The sequence below is a fragment of the Brassica napus genome, chromosome C7, assembly GCF_020379485.1.
Source record: "Brassica napus cultivar Da-Ae chromosome C7, Da-Ae, whole genome shotgun sequence".
In the NCBI taxonomy this organism is placed as follows: domain Eukaryota; kingdom Viridiplantae; phylum Streptophyta; class Magnoliopsida; order Brassicales; family Brassicaceae; genus Brassica; species Brassica napus.
The window spans coordinates 7,570,765-7,593,327 of NC_063450.1; the positions used below are offsets into that span (position 1 = coordinate 7,570,765).

A 22,563-nucleotide genomic window follows, 5' to 3' on the forward strand; every position below is an offset into this window, starting at 1 on the left:
ACAGCTCGAGAGTGAAGAGTTCTTTTAATAAAGGAGTGTTAATCATTTTAGAGATTTTTTTTTGGTAAAAATGTAAAGATATTATTACCAGGTTTTTACGTTTTTGACAGAATTACAAAGGATAACAAGAAGTAGAGTAACGAAATTAAAAACTAAACACAGCTCTATCTAGCATCAACAGGGGCAGACACAACAAACCATGGCCGTATCTAGAGGCTCGACCAAATCCACACCACATGCTTGCAGCAAAAAGATAAGCCAAGTTCAACCGAGAGCCAGAACCCGGTAATTTTGGCTTCCCCGATGATCCGCTCTTAAAGATATTGATCCATCTGAGAACAGCTTGCCGAGGGCTTCATAGCACCTGCCTACACGAACAGAAAACAACAGTAGCGGCCAAGCACACCCGCCTCAACTAAATCGAGCATTTATTAGACCGGAGACGAGCAGAGAACACCTAGTACTAATGTACAGCGCCCCTAAACACCAAACGGCCAAAGAACGGGTTGAAATTGTCACTGAACTCTGACCAAACAGTCTCTGCACCTGCACAAACTAGCTAATCATACTACCAAAGCTGAAAAAATGAGCAACTTAGGCACTGGGATGAGTGATATAGCCAAGCATTGACTCCGAGACTAAGGACGGGTCCTCAGCCTCACAATACTTGCCACCACACGAGAACCGTACAACAGTAGCATGAGACAAGAGAAGCTAATCTCGGACAAATGGAGAGGAGCAAACATGACAAATCAAGAGACACCTTTGAGAAACCAGACCGCCGTCGACCCCGGAGGTTGTGGAGAGAGACAAAGCAGGGATATTAGAAGTGATGTGGGCAGCGAACAGCCGCGAAGAAGCCATAGACGACAACCCTTTAAGAAGCTCACGAACCCACACGAGCCAGGCCACTGAGCCAAGTTACCAACTCCTCCTGCATAACCTGATCCATGACTCGTTTCCGTGTTAGAGGAAACCACCGGAGCTCACCTGACAGCGGAGACTAGACTCCGGTCACTCCACGACACCGCAAAGCAAAACAAAGACCACCGCCGCAGCCGAACGATTCCACCAAGACCAGAGACCGGTGAGACTCTGTGGAGAAGCCAAACCTGCAACCACCGCAAGGAGCAACAAAACCGAAAGTAAATCACCCTAAACGAGATCTACTCTTGAACCCTAAACGCCGACTCCAACCACCCTTAACCACTACCACGACCTCGCTAGGGAACCAGAAGGAGCAAATCGACACCAGATTGACTCCCTTGCGCACGGAGGTCTCGCCGGATCGAAGAAGCTCAAACCAGGACCTTCGCCTAACAGCCACGGGAGAGTGAGAGAACGATGGAGAAGCAAAAACAAAACGGAGATGAGGGAGAAAAGAAGCCTCCGACGCCGGCGGAAGCGCTCACGCGCTGGCCGTACGTCGGAGCAGGAGCAACACACACACTGGAGGGAGAGAGTTAGGTGGGTGAGTTTAATGAGAGAGAAAGGTCGGATGTTAAGGCATTACGTCATGCATGGTTAATCATTTTAGAGTTCTTATGCTTGTATGTTGTTGTAGATTGACGATATGTGTCATCTTTCCCGATCGGTGAAGCTTTTATACTTGTCATGAGAGTGTAATTGTCTTTCATATATCAAGAGCTATAATACTCAGTACTTTTCTTTTTTTTTTGGATCAAACTCAGTACTATTCTTTACATCCTGTTCTTAGACATCGAGATATCATAAATCTATCATATTTTTATTTCTACCGGTTTTCAAACTCCATTATCTAAAACAACTGGAGCAGAGAAAAAGTCATTCATGAGTTGTTAATCTAAATAGGGTTTTGATTCTCAATAGCATATTTTTCATGTAAACTAATGATCCAAATGGATTTCTCCAAATTAGATTTGTACTTGTGAGAGCTAGAGAAAGGCATTATTACCGTTGTGCACACCACACACATTACATCAACTCATAGTAAACATCAAAACTAACCGTTGATAAAATAAAGAGAAATATCGGCTATTTACCCATATGTATATTTCCCTATAACCCTTAGTTATAGTAAAAGTAAATGTTTTTAAGAAATAATTAAATACTTAAACTCTAAATCCAAATCTCTAAACTTTAAATTTTAAACCCAAAACACTTTAAACTCTAAAAAAATAAACATTAAACTTTAAATACTAAATAATCTTCACTTCATTAATATTACATTTAAAACACATTTGAATTGCGGGAACTGCATGTTTAGAACCACAATATTGTACTAATTTTACTTATACATTTTCTACAAGCCGTTATTTATGAGTACTAACATCATTACTCACTGTCACCTTAACTCAATAAGAAAAAAATTACTATAAAATACAGTTTGGAGGATATTTTCATACTAAATAAACTTAAACTAATACATTACATCATTTCTTCTTTTACACAAAAGCATTCAGATTAGTGGAGAATTTTGCCAGCGACTCAAGTTATATGTTAGATAATACATATATTTATCCTTCTCCTTCCAAAGAATTATTCAGAAATCGCCTCATAACAATATATATGTGATATGAATAATACAAATGATCAATAAATATAGCTAAACTTTAAGGGTGTAGATAACTTACGCACTCAGAGATACCTTCTTTGACAACAATGGTAATAAAATTAGACAAATTTAAACATTTGAAATGAAATTTGTTAACCGATAGCTACAAATGTTCATTTACAATATACACAATTAGATCTTATAAAAAAAACAAATATTATGTTACACAATTAACCAATATCCCGCGCGAAGCGAGACTAACCACTAGTGTGTAATACAATATACCCACAAAATAAGCAATTGAACCAATCCAAATTATTATATCTAAAATAAAAAATTAACTAAAATAATAATATATTTTTTGTCATCATATTATATTATTATTTATAGTATTATTTTTACACATAAAAATTATAGAAAACCTCAACATATTAATAAATAAATATAAATTCTCAAATAATATTATAGATATATTAACCAACTATTACAATTAAGTTCTTTTGTATAATTTATATATATGTTTGAGGTTTTAAAAGACTATTGATGTTATAGTCATTTATAGAACTTTGAATCGATCGAGCACTTTAGTTTATTTTTACTATATGATTTTAAAAATAACATATATTAAATTATACATAACCTAACTAAAATATATTTACAAATATAAGAAAATAATCAATTTACTAAGCTATAGAACAAAAATCTTATTGTTGAATCTGAAAAGTAGATGTTATCTGATATCTCTATAATATTATTTGAGAAGTCAATTTCCTACGTGTCGCGTTCACGTTAATTTTTAAAGTGGTTAATTAATTACAAAGGTTCTTTAATGAATTAAACATGATGCTTGGGAAATTAAAGGTAACTTACAAAAAATTTCATACTTCATAGTTTTACATCTCAGTTTAGTTTTGTTATTTAACTAGGTTGTGTGTGTGTTTTCAGATTCGCGGATGGAAACATTGGGAGAAAGAGACATCAACACTTAAGTACGAGTTTTCTGTTGGTACATTTCGTCTGACTTTTGAACATTTCTCTGCCTGAGTTCTGGTATTGAGAGCTCCGATTAGTGTCTTTGTGTGTGTTTCTGTCAACACTTAAGACACCACCCTCACATTAATTGCAGGATGCGTTATAGGCTTTGAAAATTTAGATTGTGTAAATAAGTGTTAAATGTAGTAATATATTTTTATTCATTTAATTTATGTGACTAAAAGGTAAACTTTTAATAATCTTAAAAGGTTAGATGTACATTAAAACAAAGAAAATATAAAAAATAAATAAACAATAGCTAAGTAAAATATAAGAAAATTTAGAGCAACAATAAAAGAAAATTTATGAAAATAAAAATATTTTAATTTTATAAAAAATATATGTTTAATACATACATGTTTTGTGAAATGTATTTTGCAAGCAGATGACTTGTTATAACTTATCCGAAATTTTGTTACTATGTGATTTTTAAAAGGAAAAATGATGTCGTGTAGTTTGCTTAGTTTAACAAGATAATTGAGAATAAAGAGTTCAGCTCTCCAACAGAGGATTTTCATGAGGTTTACCTCTACAGTTAAAGAACCTTACAACTAGGTTTACAGCAATGAAGTGTTGCTTTGTTGAGATATTTGCTTCAGGGACCAATGCCAAATTTTAACTCTTAGGTTTGTGATGATATGAGTAGAGGGACAAACAGTTTTTACTTAGATTGTTGGGATACTGCATGTGCTCTCATAGTTGATATTCTCAAACTATTATAAAAATAGTTTAAATAACATAAACTAAGATATCTTTAATGAATACTTTTTTATATATATATTTCCATAATAACATATATAGTAGAGAAAAAATTGTAAAATTTAAAACGAAAATAATTTTAATATATGATGTGATTTCATAAAAATAAAAGTTTATAAAAATAACCTTGATATTAAAGTAAAAAATAGTCTTCCCTTTTAAAATTTATCTATTATGTTTTTATGCAACTTTGTATCCATCATTACTTTATTATTTTCTAATTTTATTATTTACAAATAGACATATACCAAATTATTTTAAAATATGACATTATACCTACACATCTAAGATAATGGACTAAACTAATACAATTAGTACAATTAATATGATTTCTCTGAATTAGATTAAAAGTTGTTGTACTTTAATTGGAAGAATTATATGTAATACAATATACCCACAAAATAAGTAATTGAACCAATCCAAATTATTATATCTAAAAACAAAATTAACTAAAATAATAATGTATTTTTTTGTCATCATATTATATTATTACTTATAGTAATATTTTATACATAGAAATTGTAGAAAACCTCAACATGTTAATAAATAAATATAAAATCCTCAAATAAAATTGTAGATATATTAACCAACTATTTAAATTAAGTTCTTTTGTATAATTTATATATATGCTTGAGGTTTCAAAAGACTATCCTTGTTATATTCATTTATGGAATTTTGAATCGATCGAGCACTTTAGTCTATTTTTACTATATGATTCTCAAAACAATATATATTAAATTATACATAACCTTACTAAAATATATTTACAAATATAAGAAAATAATCAGATTAAATAACTTTTTTTAAATAATCAACCTACTAAGCTATAGAACAAAAATCTTATTCTTGAATCTGAAAGTAGATGTTATCTGATATCTCTATAATATTATTTGAGAAGTTAGTTTCATACGTGTCGCGTTCACGTTAATTATTAAAGTGGTTAATTACAAAGGTATCTTTAATGAATTAAACTATTATTTCAAATTGTCATTATTAAAAAATATTTAATAGTTAAACCAATTAAATTTTAAATTTTAATCTCCTTTTTATATATTTTTAAATAACATATATAATAAAAAGGAAATATTAATATAATAAAAAACGAAAATAATATTTACTAAAAGGAAAGAAAACTTATTTTATGAAAATACATTTTATATATAATATCAATTCATAAAAAAAAGTGTACAAATAACAGTTTTGATGTTAAAAAGATAATCATATCTTTAAAACATAATATTAAAAAACATAATATATATTAATTAATAAAATTATTTTATTTTTATCAGTTTATTTTCTCAGATTTTCAAAAAAGATAATTTAAATAACATATCCTAAAATATCATTGATGAACCAAAAATATTTTATAATTGATATGATTGAGATGTTTACTCATTTTTACATAATTTCTTTTCGTTAAATTTTTAACTACGAGTTTCGAAGTTTTACAAATCCACAAATATCAAATTATACAAAAGAATTTACGGAAGTATATATATACACATTTAAGATAAAAACCTAAACTAATGAAATTAATAAAATATTCAAATTTAGTTTAACTAAAATCAAAGATATATATTTTTAATTCCAAGACTTAAGACTAAAGTATTTTTAATTCCAAGACTATAGACTAAAGTATAAAAATAAAAACTAATTAGAAAATTAATCTATATAACCACATAAATATACTATTGTTAAATTTGGAGAATTAAATAGAATTCAATATACCAAAGTAATAACCACGTCAAATAGATATTACATATTCAAGTTATATGTCTAATTAAAGTAATATAATATTATTTAAAATAAATCATACATATAAATTAAAATTAGAATATTAATAATTAATAATATATGTATTTGTATATATTCATATATATGCATGAACACGGGAAATCACCTAGTATCCAAATAATAACTAAGATGGCGAGATATTATATATCCAAAATCATACATCTAATTAAAATAACATAATATTATTTAAAATAAATCATGCATATTAGTAACAATATAAACTAAAATATTAAAAATAAAATATTCATAAATTATTTTACTGGATTTATTTTGTAAATATTTATATCCATGCATAAGCACTAGAAAATCACCTAATTATATATTATGAATTGATCATTTACTATATTAATAAATTTACATAATAACATTAAAATAATAAATTTTTGTTAAAACCCCGGTATCCATTCATCAGATAGGTCGCAATGCTCAGATGATCTTCAATTTATTGCTATTTCTATTTCTATAATAGTATTTACAGTCAATTTCACTTCAATTCATTGCTATTTTTTTTCTTAAAGTATAAATTTTTATTATTTTTTCTCTATATTTAGCGGGAAAATAGCAATCTCTATTTTTTTACTTAATATTTTGAAGATTGTTATTATTAAAAAATACATTAGAGCAAACTCCTCTCTATTATAGAGACTAGGGCTGTTCCCGGGCTACGCCCGGGTTATTTTCTATGGAAATATTAAAGTAGAATATGATATTAGATTAATATATTTTGGTTTAAATTATGTTTAATGTAAAATAGTGTTAGGATTAAAATAATCATTGAATGTAAAAAAAAAAAGAAAAAGTATTATCGATGGCTATTGGTACTTACTGATACAATGTTTATTTTAATTGACGTAGAAAGGAGTAATGTAAATTTAAAAACAGTTGACTGGTCTCGTTTGCTGTCTTGTTGTTCGATCCCATGTGGAGTTATGCCATCAGGCTTAGGATAGCAGTTTATTCCTCTTTTGGAAGCGTTGTATGATATCAATGTCATTGTCAAAGTAAAAGCGCGATCCTGGTGTGGTTGTGGGTGATAGTTTCCCTGTAAAAGTGGAATATTTGTAAGCATTTAGTTTGACATAAACTTTATGTTTAGTTTATTACCTTCATGTAACTGTGGAATTATACTTGTGATGATTATTATTTGGTTTTTCCTGGTAGATATACGATTTAGCTCTCTGAAATTAGCCGCCTCGTTGTCCCAAATAGTTATACGTGCCACTTTGGATCTACAAAAAGTTATTATATTATATATTTTTTGGTGAAAAAAAATCTTATTTACTAAAATGTTAGTACCTGTCTAAACGCAATCCAATGATGATCTTTGTATTTGTGTTGTGGTTATCTATATCACCTCCTTGGATGAGGCATATTCGGCCAACAACATCTGTGGGAATAATTTTTTTTTTGTAACAAAAATAGAGAATATATTGGTATGTGAGATAAGTAATGTTTTTTTTTATCTGGGAGGAAGTTGGTTGCACTTGCTAAGCTGATCAACTAGATGTAGTGTTGGGGATGGAATATGTATGAAGGAATTGTTGGAATGTTTTCTTGAACTTGTGTCATAATTGTTGTCTCATTGATATTGATTATGTATGGATGAACGGTAAGTTTGTACCGTTGGTTATTGAGAAGAAGATTAAAATATCTAATGTGATAAATTTCCTCTTCCTCAAACCGTTGGTACATTTTGTCAGACGTAGAAATAGGCACCATCCCTTCCATTTGTTGTTCCTGTTTAGTGGTTAAAAGCAGTCATTTCAAATGTAGTTGGAGTAATAAGAACATAGTATTTTTAGACAAACCTGGATGTCAAGACACATGAAAGTTGTTCCTAGGAAAGCATTTTTGTTTTTGTGGTTTGTGATGGGCCACATCCTAATGATCCCAACGATTATTGGTTGTGGTCCGAGGTGATCGATTTGGTTGTTGTGATCTTCGGCTGCATGTCCTCCACACATAAGAATGAGAATTATTTTGTATTGCCCATCTTTTATAATTTGTATATTTTTATGTGTGGTTTGAGATTTTTTACGCACGGAAAATGCTTTTAAACTTTTTTTAGATGATAATCTACGATAATTTGGAGTTAGCTTATATTATTTTAAACTCAAACGCATATGTGATGATGTTTTAGCTGTTATTTGTTTAATTTGTCAAACTTTTTTGGTTGTCCAAAGTACAGTAGATCAGTTTTAAAATTTAAGTTTGTTATAAATCATGTTTAGAATTAGAGTAAAGTCATTATCATTATTAAGAGCAAATGCTAAAGTCTTAAAACATAGAAGCATAAATCATAAATAAGATGGTGGAATTTTTAACGGAGAGGGTGGTAGATGTGATGAGATTTTCTTCAGTTGGAGAGCCTGAAGTTTATTTTGAAATAAATCAGTGAACATAACTTAGTAATAGAATCAATTTACTTAACTAATAGAATAGGGGGACGTACTTGGAAGTAGTGAGGTATCCATCATCAGGGAATGAGTTTTAACACTGATTCATTTATGCTGATAGCTCGAGTACTGCATAGCAGATAAATGTGAATTATTAGATAGATAACCACTAAAGAAATCTTCAATGAGATTCTGAGTTTAAATTTTACTTACTCTCATGGGAACGAAGGCGGTTGAAGATTTCTTTGTAGACTATGTTCTTCACTTTTTGTTTGTGTGAGTCTTCGCCTTTGATGATTTTTAGTCCTGCTTTGCTTGTTACACGTGAGAGGGCCACATAGAGTTGACCATGTGCGAAGACCGGTCTAGGTAGATATAGGATAACCTCTTTTAAGCTTTGCCCCTGGCTTTTGTTGATTGTCATTGCATAACACAATCTGATGTGAATTGTCGTCGACGTAAAGTAAACTGTAGCTTTGTTTCACCATGCAAGAGGACAATTCTTGGGATCAAAACTTATTTTCCAATGTGTGAGCCAGTAATTATATCTGCTTTAAGAACTCTTTCGCCTATGTGGGTTAGGATCACATGGGTACCATTACATAATCCTTTTTTTTTATTTATGTTTCGCAGAAGCATAATCGGGGCGCTAACTTTGAGAGTGAGTTTTTGAGAAGGCAATCCTGGAAACTCCATGGAATTGAGATACTCAATCGCGTATAATGTATCATTTTGATTAGATTGAGTTTCCGAAACCTCAAAGTTATCGTAACTGTAGTAGTCTCTTGACTCCCCATCGGTTTTGGAGATTGTATATGCATTGATTTCATCTACTGTATCATTTCGGGGTGTAAGTATAGCTTTATCAGTGTAGGAACTTTGGGAGGCCTTTATTTTGTTGACATCACCATACACAGCATCGAGAACTTGTTTTAATGACTCATCCTTAGTCTCTTGGACCAATGAGTAGTCGACGATTATCATTTGGTCATGGTAGGCATCATCCTCATCTTCTTGTCCTGATTCTGGACGACCTTCCCCGACTTTGAGAAGCCACTCAGAGAACTCTTTCTCGTCCTGATTGACTCGCATATTTGTTTTTAAAGAGAACTTGTGGCAGCTATTCCATAGATATGAATGACTTATCGAAGCTAAGACAGTATCAGCTCTACTGCCTTGTGGAATTACTAGTAGGATCTGTCTAAAATCACCACCTAACAAAACGGTTTTGCCGCCAAAAGTTTGATCCTTTGCGGGTGGAATTTTCATAGACATTATGTCCTTCAAAGTTTTGTCTAGTGCTTCGAAAGCATGCTTGTGTATCATAGGTGCCTCATCCCAAATTATGAGATCCGTTTTCTCAATTAGTTCAGCCAGCATTGTACCTGGTTTGATGTTGCAGAGCTTATCTTCGTCGAGCTTCAAAGGAATATTAAACCGAGAATGAGCTGTTCTCCCGTTTGGTAGTAGCAATGCGGCTATTTTTGAAGAAGCAACCGGGAGAACGATTTGTTTTCTCGAGCGAAGTCTGGATAAAATGGTTTGGTATAGGAATGTTTTTCTTGTGCCCCCTGCGCCATATACAAAGAATAGTTTTCCATCCTTTTTATCAACAGAGTCTAAGACTGATTCGTAAATCGCACTCTGCTCGGCATTAAGTAAGTTGTACTGCCTGTCATGTCTTAGTGTTTCCTCAGCAACATCATAATCCATTTCTTGGTTCCACAACCTGTTCCCCAATTCTTTTAGCAAAACAGGTTTGATCTTTGGCATCTCTTTAATATCATTTAATGAGCGGTCATGCATGCGCATCAACTTTTCCACTTCGATTAACGTGTATTGCTCAAGGGTCTCATCATCCAGTTCCAGATTTGTGTGACCTAAGATCCTTTGTCTCTTGTGAAGTATGTCCTTGCTCATTGACTTCCATGAGTGTTCCCATAATTCTTTAGAGCTTGCAACGAAGCAATTGGTTAGGAATGTGACAAACATATCACGGAGTTGGTATGGGGTGGCGGTTCTAGCACCCTCTGACATACTCTCGTGCCATTCAACATCATCGTTCAAATAGCCTCGTGCGTGGCAAACTGATTTGAAGTCAGGGTATTTCACGCCGTTAAACGTTTTTAGCTCGTCATAACTTCTAGGACCCTTAATCTTATTAATGAGGATCCTCAGCTAGTATCGATCTCCTCTGATGGAAGGACAGCCACGATTCGACCAATGGTTTTTCCTTTCTTACGTTCAGACCAGACTTTGGTACTGTTGTTCCATACGAAATATTATGGTATTTGCACATAAGTTAATGTCCGTGCGAACTCTGACCTTCTGCATAAGACCATCCATTCAGTAAACATTGTCTTCTCAATACCTGGCTTGCGGATTACACGGCCGAGGTTATCAGTTGCTTTAATTGTGATTTTATGTTCGCCTTCTAAGTGAATGATAAGCTTCTCAACTAATGGCTTTCTTTTGTGTATGTGAAATGCGAAAGTCCGCCACATAGACTCACAAGCTGATAAATACCGAGCATCGATGTAGTCTTGGATCTCATTATGTTGCTTCATCACTCTTTCCTTTGGTTCACCAGAAGTCACTGTGTCAGAGGTAGTTGTCGTACTTCCTTTTTCAATAACTACGGATGCTCTGTCAACACCCTTGGTTATGTACTTGAATAAGTACTTCACTGCACTTGTACAATTACACCATTCCACATTAATATGAGCTTCGTACTTCTTCAGGAGCTTAATGTTATGAGGTACAACAAACGTATTGTTTAGGATTGCCCCATTCTTTACCACATACTCATTTTCATTACGGCGGCGACGATATAATACATCCCCTGATTTGTCAATCGAAGTACTGCCATTATACGGCGGAGTATACTTTTTCGTGCACACATTATTCTCCATACATGGTGACTTCTGATTAATGACACCACACGGACCATGGATCATGTGTTTTGTCACTAAATTGTAAGCTTCTGGGTCTTCTTCTTTGTTTAGGAGCTCAGCTGAAATAATCTCATCTACTACCTCTGAACTTGGTGTTCTGGAAGAGTTTCCAAACCACAATAATATATGTGCATTAGGGAGGCCTCTTTTTTGAAACTCTATTATGTGGAGAGCTGCTGTGTATGGCTTGAAGAAAGTTCCTTTTTGAAATCCTTGAGTAGCTGATCTAACTTCATCTTAAAGACCCGACATTCAATGTCTGGTCTATCATTAGGGGAGTCTCCACCATATCTTTCAAGATGTTCTTTAATCTCTCTCCAGTTAGGACTGGTCGTCATCGTGATAAACAAATATGGATTCTCATATTCTCTGCAAATAGCCATCGCATCATGGTATTTCTCAACTAAGTATCGGGGCCCGCCGGTGAAACTTGGCGGAAATATGAACCTTTGACCAATAATTTTAGCATCAGTGTCACCCTTGCTAACAGCATCGAGTACATTACTTTAGAGCTCGACTCTAAAAACATCTTGATTACTCTTCGCCCATCTTAGCCGATCTTCTTCGATTGCCGTAAAAACATCGACAACATATTGATGGAAGAGACGACCGCTTTTAACCAATGTCATCCATTGGTTAAGACGTGTTTGTATCTGAGCAGCGTAGTACTGGCGTATAGTCAGGAATTGCCTTGTTCTCGAGGTGCCTATCTCAAGATGTAATGGGATCTCGGGATGAAATCCATACTCGCCATATGGAAAGAGAAGAGGATATTGGAGGGTCATGTATAGAGGGTGATCGTCACGTATCTACTGCAAAGTGTCAGATTGGAATTGGACCACTATATCTTGTACTCTAATTGTTGATGACATATCCCCTACGATAAGGCCTGCGACCTCACTCGTACTCGGAAGATCGTATTCTTTCCCTTTCCCTTTATCTGAGAGCAACCTAATTTTAAACTCTTGCCCGCTGCCTTCGTAGTAGTCACGTGCCCGTCGAAAAAGCTTAGCTAAACAATTATTCTCGTCAACCATCTCGATGAGGCGCTCTAAGGTTGTCTCATCAAGATTACCTTCTGTTGAGGTTTGGCCCATCGCATTTAAACGGTTTCTGACTTTGTTGCCCGTATCAAATATATAAAGCTGGAGATATTCGGGGGGACGGTCTTGTCGCGGTATAAGCGAGCCAATTCTATGGTGGGTTTGACCTTGGATCCGTATAGTGTAAGGTCCGGGAGCATGCACCACACTATAATCCATTTTCATTCCAATGGAGTTGAAAGCCAGTACAGAATTATAGACTCGGATGGTATCTCGAAACCACCTATACTGAAGAAGTTCTTCTAACAGGGCTGGGGGTTGCTTGATCGGTGGAAGCTTTATTTGGCAATGGTTACAGCAAATTATGAATGTTGGTTCACCTGTTCTGGAGTTTGTACCAGTGCTTTCCGAAGTCCACATTAATGCACCACATTTTGTGCATGCTACGATTGGGTTATCTTCGGCTTTAGATGTAGAGAATTTATCTGTGTTAAAATGTGTTTCAATTTGATAATACATAGTGTGTTTAATATTTTATAGTTAACAGCGTTTAATACTTGTTAAGAACTATAGTATAACTTCGATGGCCTGTAATATGTAGCCCCAGAATCATGCATAATTTATGTGGCTATAGAACAACTCATTTTGAAAAACTCATAAAGCAAAAATTCTTTTATGATTGTAGAACTCCGCATCGAAGGTTATTGGCAACCAAAATTTATCATCTGAATTACCTAACATATATTGGAATTGACTTCTAAATTATTGTGCTCATTCCCAACGCTGATTTAAAATATTAATTTAAAATATGTACCTTTCTTCGTAGTTCTTATAGGGTGTAAACCATGGGATTCTGGTGGAGCACGTAGACCTATGCGTATAACATATGCAGATGAGACGTATAAGTTTATGTAATCGTTTCTTAAGTGTTTCATGGTTGGCAGAAATGGTTACCTTGTGGCAGAGATGATGTTCGTTTAGATAGCAAGATGGCTTCTCTCATCCCTCGTCCGTTTTTCTGTCTCACTGGTTAGATTGTAAGCAATCCATTTAAGAGAATATAAGCATAAGACATTGAGGAACAATAATGTTTTTATGCTGAATAGAATCTTATACCATAAAGGTCACACTTATTACAGCCACCTGTACAATTAAATTTGATAACTAAATTAATTTATGAATATATACCCATGAAGAGTATATTATTATAATTCATTTAAACTTACAATCATAAAACTTGGATTTGAACGTTGGTGGATCGCATATCTGGGGGACTACAAAATACATTTATAATTTAAAATATTATTATTTTGGATAAGGTAGTACTATATTTTAATGACACACCTTTTGGTTTATTGCGTGATCCGAGTGGACGTCTTCTTTTTCTTTTATATGTGATCCCTGTAGAAGTTTCTATATGAAAAATTTTGGAAGGTGTTAGATTCTTTTTTTCAAAAAATCTTGAATTGATTTTTTTTTTGCGGGAGATTCTTTGTATTGTTATCCCATGGCGGTGGAATAGGGAATAGCTGGTTGTGCATGGTAGAAATCAGGTATTTTATAGTTGTTTTCTATTTCTCGAATAAGTATATGTATGTTTGCCTGCTCCATGGCAGTTAGGATTTGGGTTTTTAAGCAGCAGAGTAATGACATTGTGTAAAACTTTACGCTTTTTTTTTTTTTTTTTTGTCATCTACTTTACAGACTCATATAGACTCTGTGAAGCAAACTGGGAGATTTTGATCCATGTGAACTACAAAAGACGTTTCTTTCCTAGCGCTACGGGCTAAGCTATCCGCCTGCTTGTTCTGCGTTCTTGGGACATAGATAATCTCTGCACAGGAAAAACTCTCTTTCAAGCTGTTTATATCCTCCAAATAACTTGCAAATGCTGGCCAATCCTCTGGTGTTGAAACCATCTTCACCAATTGAGAACAATCCGTTGCAAAGGTAACCTGAAATTGTCGTAAGTTTTTCATACATTTCATTGCCCATAACAAAGCTTCCATTTATGCATGAAGTGGAGAAAGGGACGCCCGAACATTCCTTGCACCTATCAAACCCGCAAATCCCTCTAGAGTACTATACCATCCTTGTCCTAAGAAAATATCATTGTCTTTCCAGGAACCATCCGTAAAACACCATCTTCCTGGGATTGACGGAAGAAACATTGCACTAACCTGTTGAACTCTCTTTTCATCAGTCAGAATTTGCGACTCAGCCCAAAGCTTTGATTCCGTATCAAACAGTTTAAGGGTATCTAGCGGATCTACACCCATATTACTAAAGACTTTATTATTTCTTCCCTTCCAAATATACCATAGTATCCATGCAAACTGATGATCCTCCATCTGTGGAAGCACTCTCCAAAAAAGATGATCCATGTTCACAAAGAGGGAACTTGTCGGAAACATATTTGGATTTGTTGGAATCTTTGAAAGAGCCCATGTCTGAATTGCAGGAGGGCATTCAAAAAACACATGGTTGATTGATTTCTCCTCCGCACCACATCTTGCACAAACAATGTCTCCGGGTATCCCTCGCTTATGCAGATTTTTCTTGACTGCTATACACCCTGTCACCAATTGCCAAAGGAAATGTTTAATCTTTGGTGGACACCGTATTTTCCAGCAATGTGCCTTCAAAATATCCACCTTAGGTCCAAACACTACTGGTGGTTTTTCCCTATCTGGATATATCCTTTCCACCTGATATCCAGATTTAACCGTGTATTTTCCATTATTTGTGAAATGCCATCCATCTTTGTCTGCCATCCGAGTCCTACTCAAAGGTATACTCTCTATTAATTTCACATCCTGTGGGTCCACCAAAGCCCGAATCGCCTGCGAATTCCATCTTCGCAAATGAGGATCAATAAGTGAATCCACTGTAAGGTCTGAGTAAAGATTGAGCGGACAGTTTATAATATTGTTTCATTTTTTCATGATTCTAAACTAAGTAAATCAAATATTGGTAAGTGGAAATATTCATATGATTTTCTTGAATTTATTATTGTAATGTTGATATTACACCAAATTGTTGATAATATGAAAACTACAGTTTACTTTTAAGGTTTTGGAGTTTAATAGTACACCATAATCCACTTTTAACACTTTTTCTTGTAGGTAGATAAAGGTTTGAGAAAACGTCAATAATTAAGAGATTGTAAAAAGCAACAAATTGGTGTTCTTAAAGAGCTAACCTATAGCAATGAAAATTGCTATGTTTGTTCTATAAAAAAGTCTAATAAAATCCTTAAAGTATTTTTTTTTAAATACGAAAATTTTTAGTGTTAAACTTTAATCAAGTAAATATATTTATAGACGGTTATTAAATAATGTATGCATAATATGTGAGTTTTATAAAATTTAATACAGTAATAAATAGTGCAGAAAATTATTTTGAAAAGTTTATCATATATTAAAAATTAATATTTAGTTAATTATTAAATATTTTTATAAAAAAAAGGTTATTCTAATAGTTTTGAATTGATAATATATCTATATACTATCTTCTGTAAAATTATTAAGCCTGTAAGTGCGGAGAAACCACTTATCATTCATACAAATAAGAAGAAGTCCATATGATATTACAGTTGTCTTACCTACAAAACTTCTAATAGTAGAGTTAGTTAACTTTTTTAATATGAGTTTTAGTTCGTTTACTATATAGATAGATTTTCTAAAATTTCTTACCACATTCTTATTAAAAAAAGAATTATCTTATGTTTATCAAACCATATACATGTTTTTTCCTTATTAATACTAACTCTTATAAAAATTGAAATATTGATATATGATAATTCCAGGTTCTATTATATGTAGTTAATAAAAAGATACTAAAATACAGTTCTTTCTATAGTATACAAATAATTCCACGAAAAATAATTTATGTTTTTTTTAATAATTGATTACTAACCTTATCAAGTTTTATCTGATTTGTGGAAACCAGTTTCATCCCAGCTATAATCCAATTCTCAATTTTATAGTCTATATGTAATTATACTACAATGTGATTGAATTCTATTTTATTAGTTTAGTAAAACCGTATCTGAGTTTTGAATTTAAAAATATTTTCATCATTAATATGGTTTTAGTAGAACCATCTAATAATACTCCCCAAATTCTCCAAAACTCTTTATAGTTTTTTAACATTTTAGAAAACATTAATTTGTATCAAAAAAAATCTATCAATCTGATCAACGTTGATATTTTTATTTGAAAGCTAGGATTGATAAGTCCAAAATGAGAAGATAATGGCGGTTTTGTGGTTAGATTTCTGTGGAATGATTTGAGTCACATAATTGATAAGTTTGGAGTTTTGATTACCCGGAGGATCTAAGTTTAGTTTGAAAGTTTTCTGGCAAAATAAAATGATAACATTATAAGTTAATGTTCTGGCTTAATTTAATTTCATCTACATGTAACTAAATTAAAACTACAGTTTATTTGAGCGAGAAGATGATGTTATTTTGTGGTTAGATTGCTGTGGAATGATCTGAGTTACATAATTGATAAATTTGGTGTTTTGATTACCCGAAGGATTAAAGTTTAGTTTGAAAGTTTCCTTTATTTATAAATAAATGCCTTTGTAAATATATTTCTAAAATTATGTATGATTTTATGTTTGTTATTTTAAAATTTTAAAATAAAATGTTAATGGGGGTTAAGTTGCATTATATAACCATTAATATCCTCGCCGTACTTGTATGTCATCCTAAATAACGTCTTATAAAAAATGCTCAACAAAGCCGCAGTTGCAGGTGAATTTGGTTATCATCAGCAGTGTCAAGATGTAAAGCTCACTCACTTGTGCTTTGCGGACGACATAATTGTATTCACCAACGGCACATCGGACTCGCTAAGGGGTATTATGGGTGTAATGCGCCGGTTTGCATCGGTTTCTGGGTTACACTTAAATGTAGCTAAGTCTTCCATCTATGTTACAGGAAGGAACACATCAGCTCTCCTTACGACGGCGGCTTCAATGGGTATCAGTGTCGGTACATTACCCATCCGGTACCTAGGAATGCCGTTAACAACGAAGACACTTTCCAGCCATGACTATGAACCGCTTATACAAAAGATTCGCGGAAAAATGTTGTCTTGGTCCAACAGATTTCTATCCTTTGCAGGAAGACTACAACTGATCCAGTCGGTCATTACAAGCATGGTTAACTTCTGGAGCTCGGCTTTTATCCTACCAGCAAAGTGTTATGACATCATCGAAAGCATGTGCAGCGCGTTTCTCTGGTCGGGATCACCTACACAAACTCACAAGGCTAAAGTCAGTTGGGAGGATCTCAGTTTGCCTAAGGACGAAGGGGGTCTGGGTGTGAGGAAGTTCAAGGACACGGCTAGAGCCTTTGCTCTTAAACTCATTTGGAGACTTTTCACAAAACCAGCTTCTCTATGGGTAAGTTGGGTTACACATTACTTGCTCAGGTATAATTCCTTCTGGGACGTCAGAGGAGAACATAATGGATCTTGGATATGGAGGAAACTCCTGAAACTAAGAGATTTGGCCTATGAGTTTGTTAGATTTGATATCAGGGATGGTACGACTGCTTACTTCTGGGTTGACAATTGGCTTGGAATTGGGAAGTTGATTAATGTTACAGGAGCGGTTGGCACCACATATCTGGGTATATCACGACATGCCAAAGTCAGTGACGCAGCAAGGGGCAATACGTGGAACATTCGAGGACGTAGAAGTCGGCGGTACCGGGAGGTTTATGACCACATCTTAGCTGCGGCTCCCCCTTCCCCTGGTACAGGTACCGATATTATATTATGGAAGCATGGGGTTGATGATTACAGGACCACGTTTTCAGCAGCTAGGACTTGGGATCAACTACGGGAAAGGAAAAGTAACGTTGAGTGGTGTAAAGTGGTTTGGTTCGCACAGGGGGTTCCTAGATTCTCCTTCGTAACATGGCTATCAATAAGGAACAGGCTATCAACGGGAGATCGTATGCGAACATGGGGTATTACTCAGGTTTGTGGCTTCTGTGGAGAGAGAAATGAAACAAGAGATCACCTGTTCTTCGCCTGCCCATACTCTTACACGACTTGGGAATCTTTAGCAAAACCACTTGTTGGACGGAACATCAACCCCGATTGGGAATGGACTGTCAATCGGATACGAACTATGGGAGGAAAAAGCCTCGACTCAATCCTCACAAGGATGCTTTTTCAAACAGCTGTGTACTACATCTGGAAGGAAAGAAATTCAAGGCGTCACCACCAACGAGTGACTCAGACGGATCAATTAAGAAGATTCATAGACAAGGCAGTTCGAAACCGCATCTGCTCTTTGCGATACACTCATGGCCACAAATTGGAAGGGTTACTAAGAAGATGGTTTCAAGTTACTCTTTAGTATTCGGTTTGTTTCTCGTTTGGACCTAAGACATTAAACAACTTTTACCCGTTTGTAAAAATTTCAAATGTTGATTAATAAATTTCAAATTTCATCAAAAAAAAAAAAATAGACTGAAAATATATTCACACATAAGAATATTCATTTTAAGCATAGACGTACAACAACGCTTTCGAAATCCTTTTTAAAAAATAACTCTTTCGAATTGTAACACCATTGCTTTTAAGATTTAATTAGGTTAATATTATTAATTTGTTTCATTTCAGTAAGTTTGATTTTTTTCTTATTTTTGCAAGTATATATTTATAAAATTGTGTTTACTTTTATGTATCTTGGTTTGGACTAAATTTAAGAGATAAAAACTTTAGGTTCTAATTATTCAAGAATTACGTAATATATTTTATTCTATAAGTTTGACAATATACGGTTTTGTAGTTAAAAAATTACAATATATTCATATTACATCACATATTTTTTCAAACTAGTTATTTGATGTTAACATAAACAAATAATTTTGATAGAAAGGAAAAAGATGATATCAAATTATCAGACTACATTAAAATATTTGTATTATATAAGTGCAGTCAATTCATAATAGGCATGGCTTTGTAGATATGTCACGGGCAATGTTACATAAGTATCATGTGGTATTATATATCACTATAGATACTACGGAAGTAAGGGTTTGTCGTACCTGCTGTTTCCAGAGGTGGTGTAGAAGGTGGGTTCTTCATCCCTTTGTGATCTTGATCCTTAGAAACGATCCGATTGTGTGTTAGAGATCTACATTACACGTACGCAGGAGGGCTTAGAAGACGGTTCTGATATTGTGTTTTGAGTCTGGATTTTGAAGATGGGAAAGATGAAGTTAGGTTTTTTTCGTTGGGGTTCTACGTCAAGAACGGAAGCCTCAATGATACTCTGACCAGTATATGGTAAATAATGAAAGATGATTAAACTTAGCGTATATGCCTCAATGATGTCAGTATATGGTAAATAATGGAAGATGATTAAACTTAAAGTATTTAAATGGAGTTGTTATTCTTTTATATTCTACGTTACTGGAAGGAAATAACATTAATTACTTCGGTTTGACTTGATAAATCGATGCCGTTGAAAACGTTTGCCAAATCTTATATTATCTTTTTTTTTTTTATATTTGGAAGTGAGAGTAATGGAGATGAGCAACTTGTTTCGAAATCATGCATTGACAATCACGTACAAATGCGGAATGTAAGCCTACCTGTCATATATGTTCCTCAAACCTATATATTTGTAATTAGCATAGAATTCTAAATGAATAACTAAGCAGAGTAATCCTGAAGAAGCAAAGTAATAGTGCATAACACATGATTATTAAATCGTAATCATTCTGAGTAGATAAAATGTTGCAAAGAAAGAAAACTCTGAAAAGTCAAACTAAAAGGAAATCATGAGTAAATAATGAAACTGGAAACAAACACTTAAACTGCAATGAACCTTGCAAGTCTAGGAGACGTACGGAAGCTCTAGTTCCGACACTTATGGTGTTTAGCTTCCTCTATCTCATCACTGTCACAAGTCCTCTTACTCTCCTCTGCAGAATCCATACGACTTTTGAATGTTTCCTCCGAAGTCGCAGTAGTGTGGTTTCCTTCCGAGGATATTTTGGCTGGTTGAGTGTCTAGAGGGAGGATCTTGGTCACAGTAAAGGACCGGGTCTTGCCTGATAAATTGTGCTCTGTCACTTTGACACAAAACTTATGTCTTTGGCCAATTGTGCTGATTAGAGCTTCCGGGACAGGCGCCTCATGGTTACCTTCTTGGTTTCCATTACCCTGACATTCAAGTACAACAACGTCAGGTCAATACGCCACAGAACATCGCCGGATGAAAATTTACCTCAAAATAGCTTCTAACTAATTCTGATGCGGGCTTCCCAGTCAACTCACGACCAGCATCACCAAGTAGTACAAAAAAAGCTTGCTCATTGTTGTCATAAACAGATATCTTTGAACGGTACCTGTTATGAAAGAATTAGAAGCTAATACCAATAAAGCGTAATTGGAAATTCAGGTGAGAGTTCTTACTGCGCAACACCATCTACGTTAACTTTCCCACACTTGTTGTTTGTACAAATCAACGAAGTTGGGCCTTTGGTAACCTTAGTATGGCACCCACTGCATGCAATGTAGTACCAAGCAGAGCCATGCACGACGTCATCGATCATAGCCGTGCACTCAAAAAAGGCATCCTGCGAGAGTGTATAACCATATAAGCTTTTCTTAGTGATTAGAGATATTTAGATTGAGTTTTACCTTTGCAGATTCCCGCTTGATGTAGGAGAATATTTCCCCTATAGTCATTGTCTCACGTTTAGTTACCACCTCTGCATTAACCTGCTCAACAATAGCTGGATTAGAGCCCAACCTGAGACAGAGTAGAAATCATTGATTCAGTCAGTCACTGCAATGAGGTAACGCGGGCACTTCATTTAGGCAAAGAGCAAATGCAAAACACATGAATACTTACCAGCCGAAGTAATCTATGGTAGGTTGGACATCGTAGTCCATAAATACACGCGAGGAGGACATTGGGGTCAAGGCAAGAGTACCTATTGTATCAAGAAAAACCCATTAAAGAACACAAACTGCAGATATGCAACTGTAAGAAACCTATATTAAAGATAGAAATCTGAACCTCCGAGAGTCTTTGTGCTAACGGTCGTGACCAGTAACACGGTGGGTGTGTTTTCGTACGACAAACTTTTTGCAGAAGTCTCTTGCAGCCTGGTCCCAAAGGTAGAGCTTCATCACAGGTCCACTGCAAAAAAAAATGATATTGAATGGTTAAGAGGAATAAAGAGAAGTGGTGTTTAAGAAACAATGAAAACCTACTCATGTGACTGGATATGAATCAGAAGACGCCTCGCCTTTGCTATCTCCACTTCGTCAAGAACGGGGGCCTCAATGATACTCTGACCATTAACCAACTTCATGTGGCCAACAACATCTATTCCATTATTCATCAAGAGTGTAAGTAAGATGACCCCAAATAAATAGTTTAATATTTCGTGACCACATAAAATCTAGAAACACATAGTCTTAAAGTACTCAGCGGATCCAATTTATACTATGCTACGTTATGATGATCAATAAAATCTAAGAGCCGAGAGTAGTAAGTTCTGATACCTAACGTTACAAAACGAACAAATGAATTTCATTTATCGGAGTGTGCTTCTTTCAAGACTGACTTCAGAGAATGACTAAGACAAACCAAAACTCTTAAAACCTTAACTTCACTGATCCACATATGCCTCTTGAAACAGTTAATTCAGAGAATGATTATGAAAAACCCAAAACATTGATTCAGTTAAGTCGAGTTTTCTGTATCTAAGCAGCAGCAAAGTCTAGATACTACATTTAATCATCAAGCAATGCAATTAAGAAATCATGTGGAGAATTACAGAGCTTACCGTAGAGATCTCCTTTGAGATCAGAGTTAGCTTGAAATTCTTCATACGAATGAAACCGGAAACAGTCTTCATCAAAAGGGGTGCGACAGTCTTGAAGAACCGACAGGTCTGAGTTCCATGAGAACGACACGGTCGCGGTATGATCAGCAACCCGAAACACAGATTTGTTTCTGGATCCATAGAAGTTGTTGAGTTTGTAAACAGATCCTCGCTTCAT

At 34.3% G+C, this 22,563-nt stretch overlaps 2 protein-coding genes across 2 annotated transcripts; both read right to left on the reverse strand.

Annotated features, from left to right (window-relative positions):
• Positions 1 to 264: 264 nt before the first annotated feature.
• Positions 265 to 11,806, reverse strand: LOC106393349. Its single transcript, XM_022706568.2, has 6 exons — positions 11,700 to 11,806; positions 10,886 to 11,565; positions 10,757 to 10,776; positions 9,169 to 10,665; positions 991 to 1,112; positions 265 to 364 (listed from the first exon to the last, which is right to left on the reverse strand). The coding sequence occupies exons 1-6, from the start codon at positions 11,804 to 11,806 to the stop codon at positions 265 to 267; spliced, it is 2,526 nt and encodes an 841-aa protein (XP_022562289.2).
• Positions 11,807 to 20,400: 8,594 nt separating this feature from the next.
• Positions 20,401 to 22,563, reverse strand: LOC111214148. Its single transcript, XM_048763937.1, has 8 exons — positions 22,347 to 22,563; positions 21,769 to 21,883; positions 21,594 to 21,694; positions 21,404 to 21,485; positions 21,190 to 21,301; positions 20,962 to 21,125; positions 20,774 to 20,894; positions 20,401 to 20,709 (listed from the first exon to the last, which is right to left on the reverse strand). Exons 1-8 carry the CDS (start codon positions 22,561 to 22,563, stop codon positions 20,401 to 20,403), a joined length of 1,221 nt encoding a protein of 406 aa, XP_048619894.1.

Excerpts from the sequence above, each read along its gene's own strand:
- LOC106393349 (XM_022706568.2), bottom strand. The coding sequence starts at position 11,806 with ATGACGACCAGTCCTAACTGGAGAGAGATTAAAGAACATCTTGAAAGA. Across the intron at positions 10,666-10,756 it reads TACCAAAGTCTGGTCTGAAC|GGTCCTAGAAGTTATGACGA; the intron begins GTAAGAAAGGAA and ends AATAAGATTAAG. Across the intron at positions 1,113-9,168 it reads CTCAAAAACTCACTCTCAAA|GTTTGGCTTCTCCACAGAGT; the intron begins GTTAGCGCCCCG and ends CGGTGGTTGCAG.
- LOC111214148 (XM_048763937.1), bottom strand. The coding sequence starts at position 22,563 with ATGAAGCGAGGATCTGTTTACAAACTCAACAACTTCTATGGATCCAGA. Across the intron at positions 21,302-21,403 it reads ACCATAGATTACTTCGGCTG|GTTGGGCTCTAATCCAGCTA; the intron begins GTAAGTATTCAT and ends ACTCTGTCTCAG. Across the intron at positions 20,710-20,773 it reads TAGTTAGAAGCTATTTTGAG|GGTAATGGAAACCAAGAAGG; the intron begins GTAAATTTTCAT and ends CTTGAATGTCAG.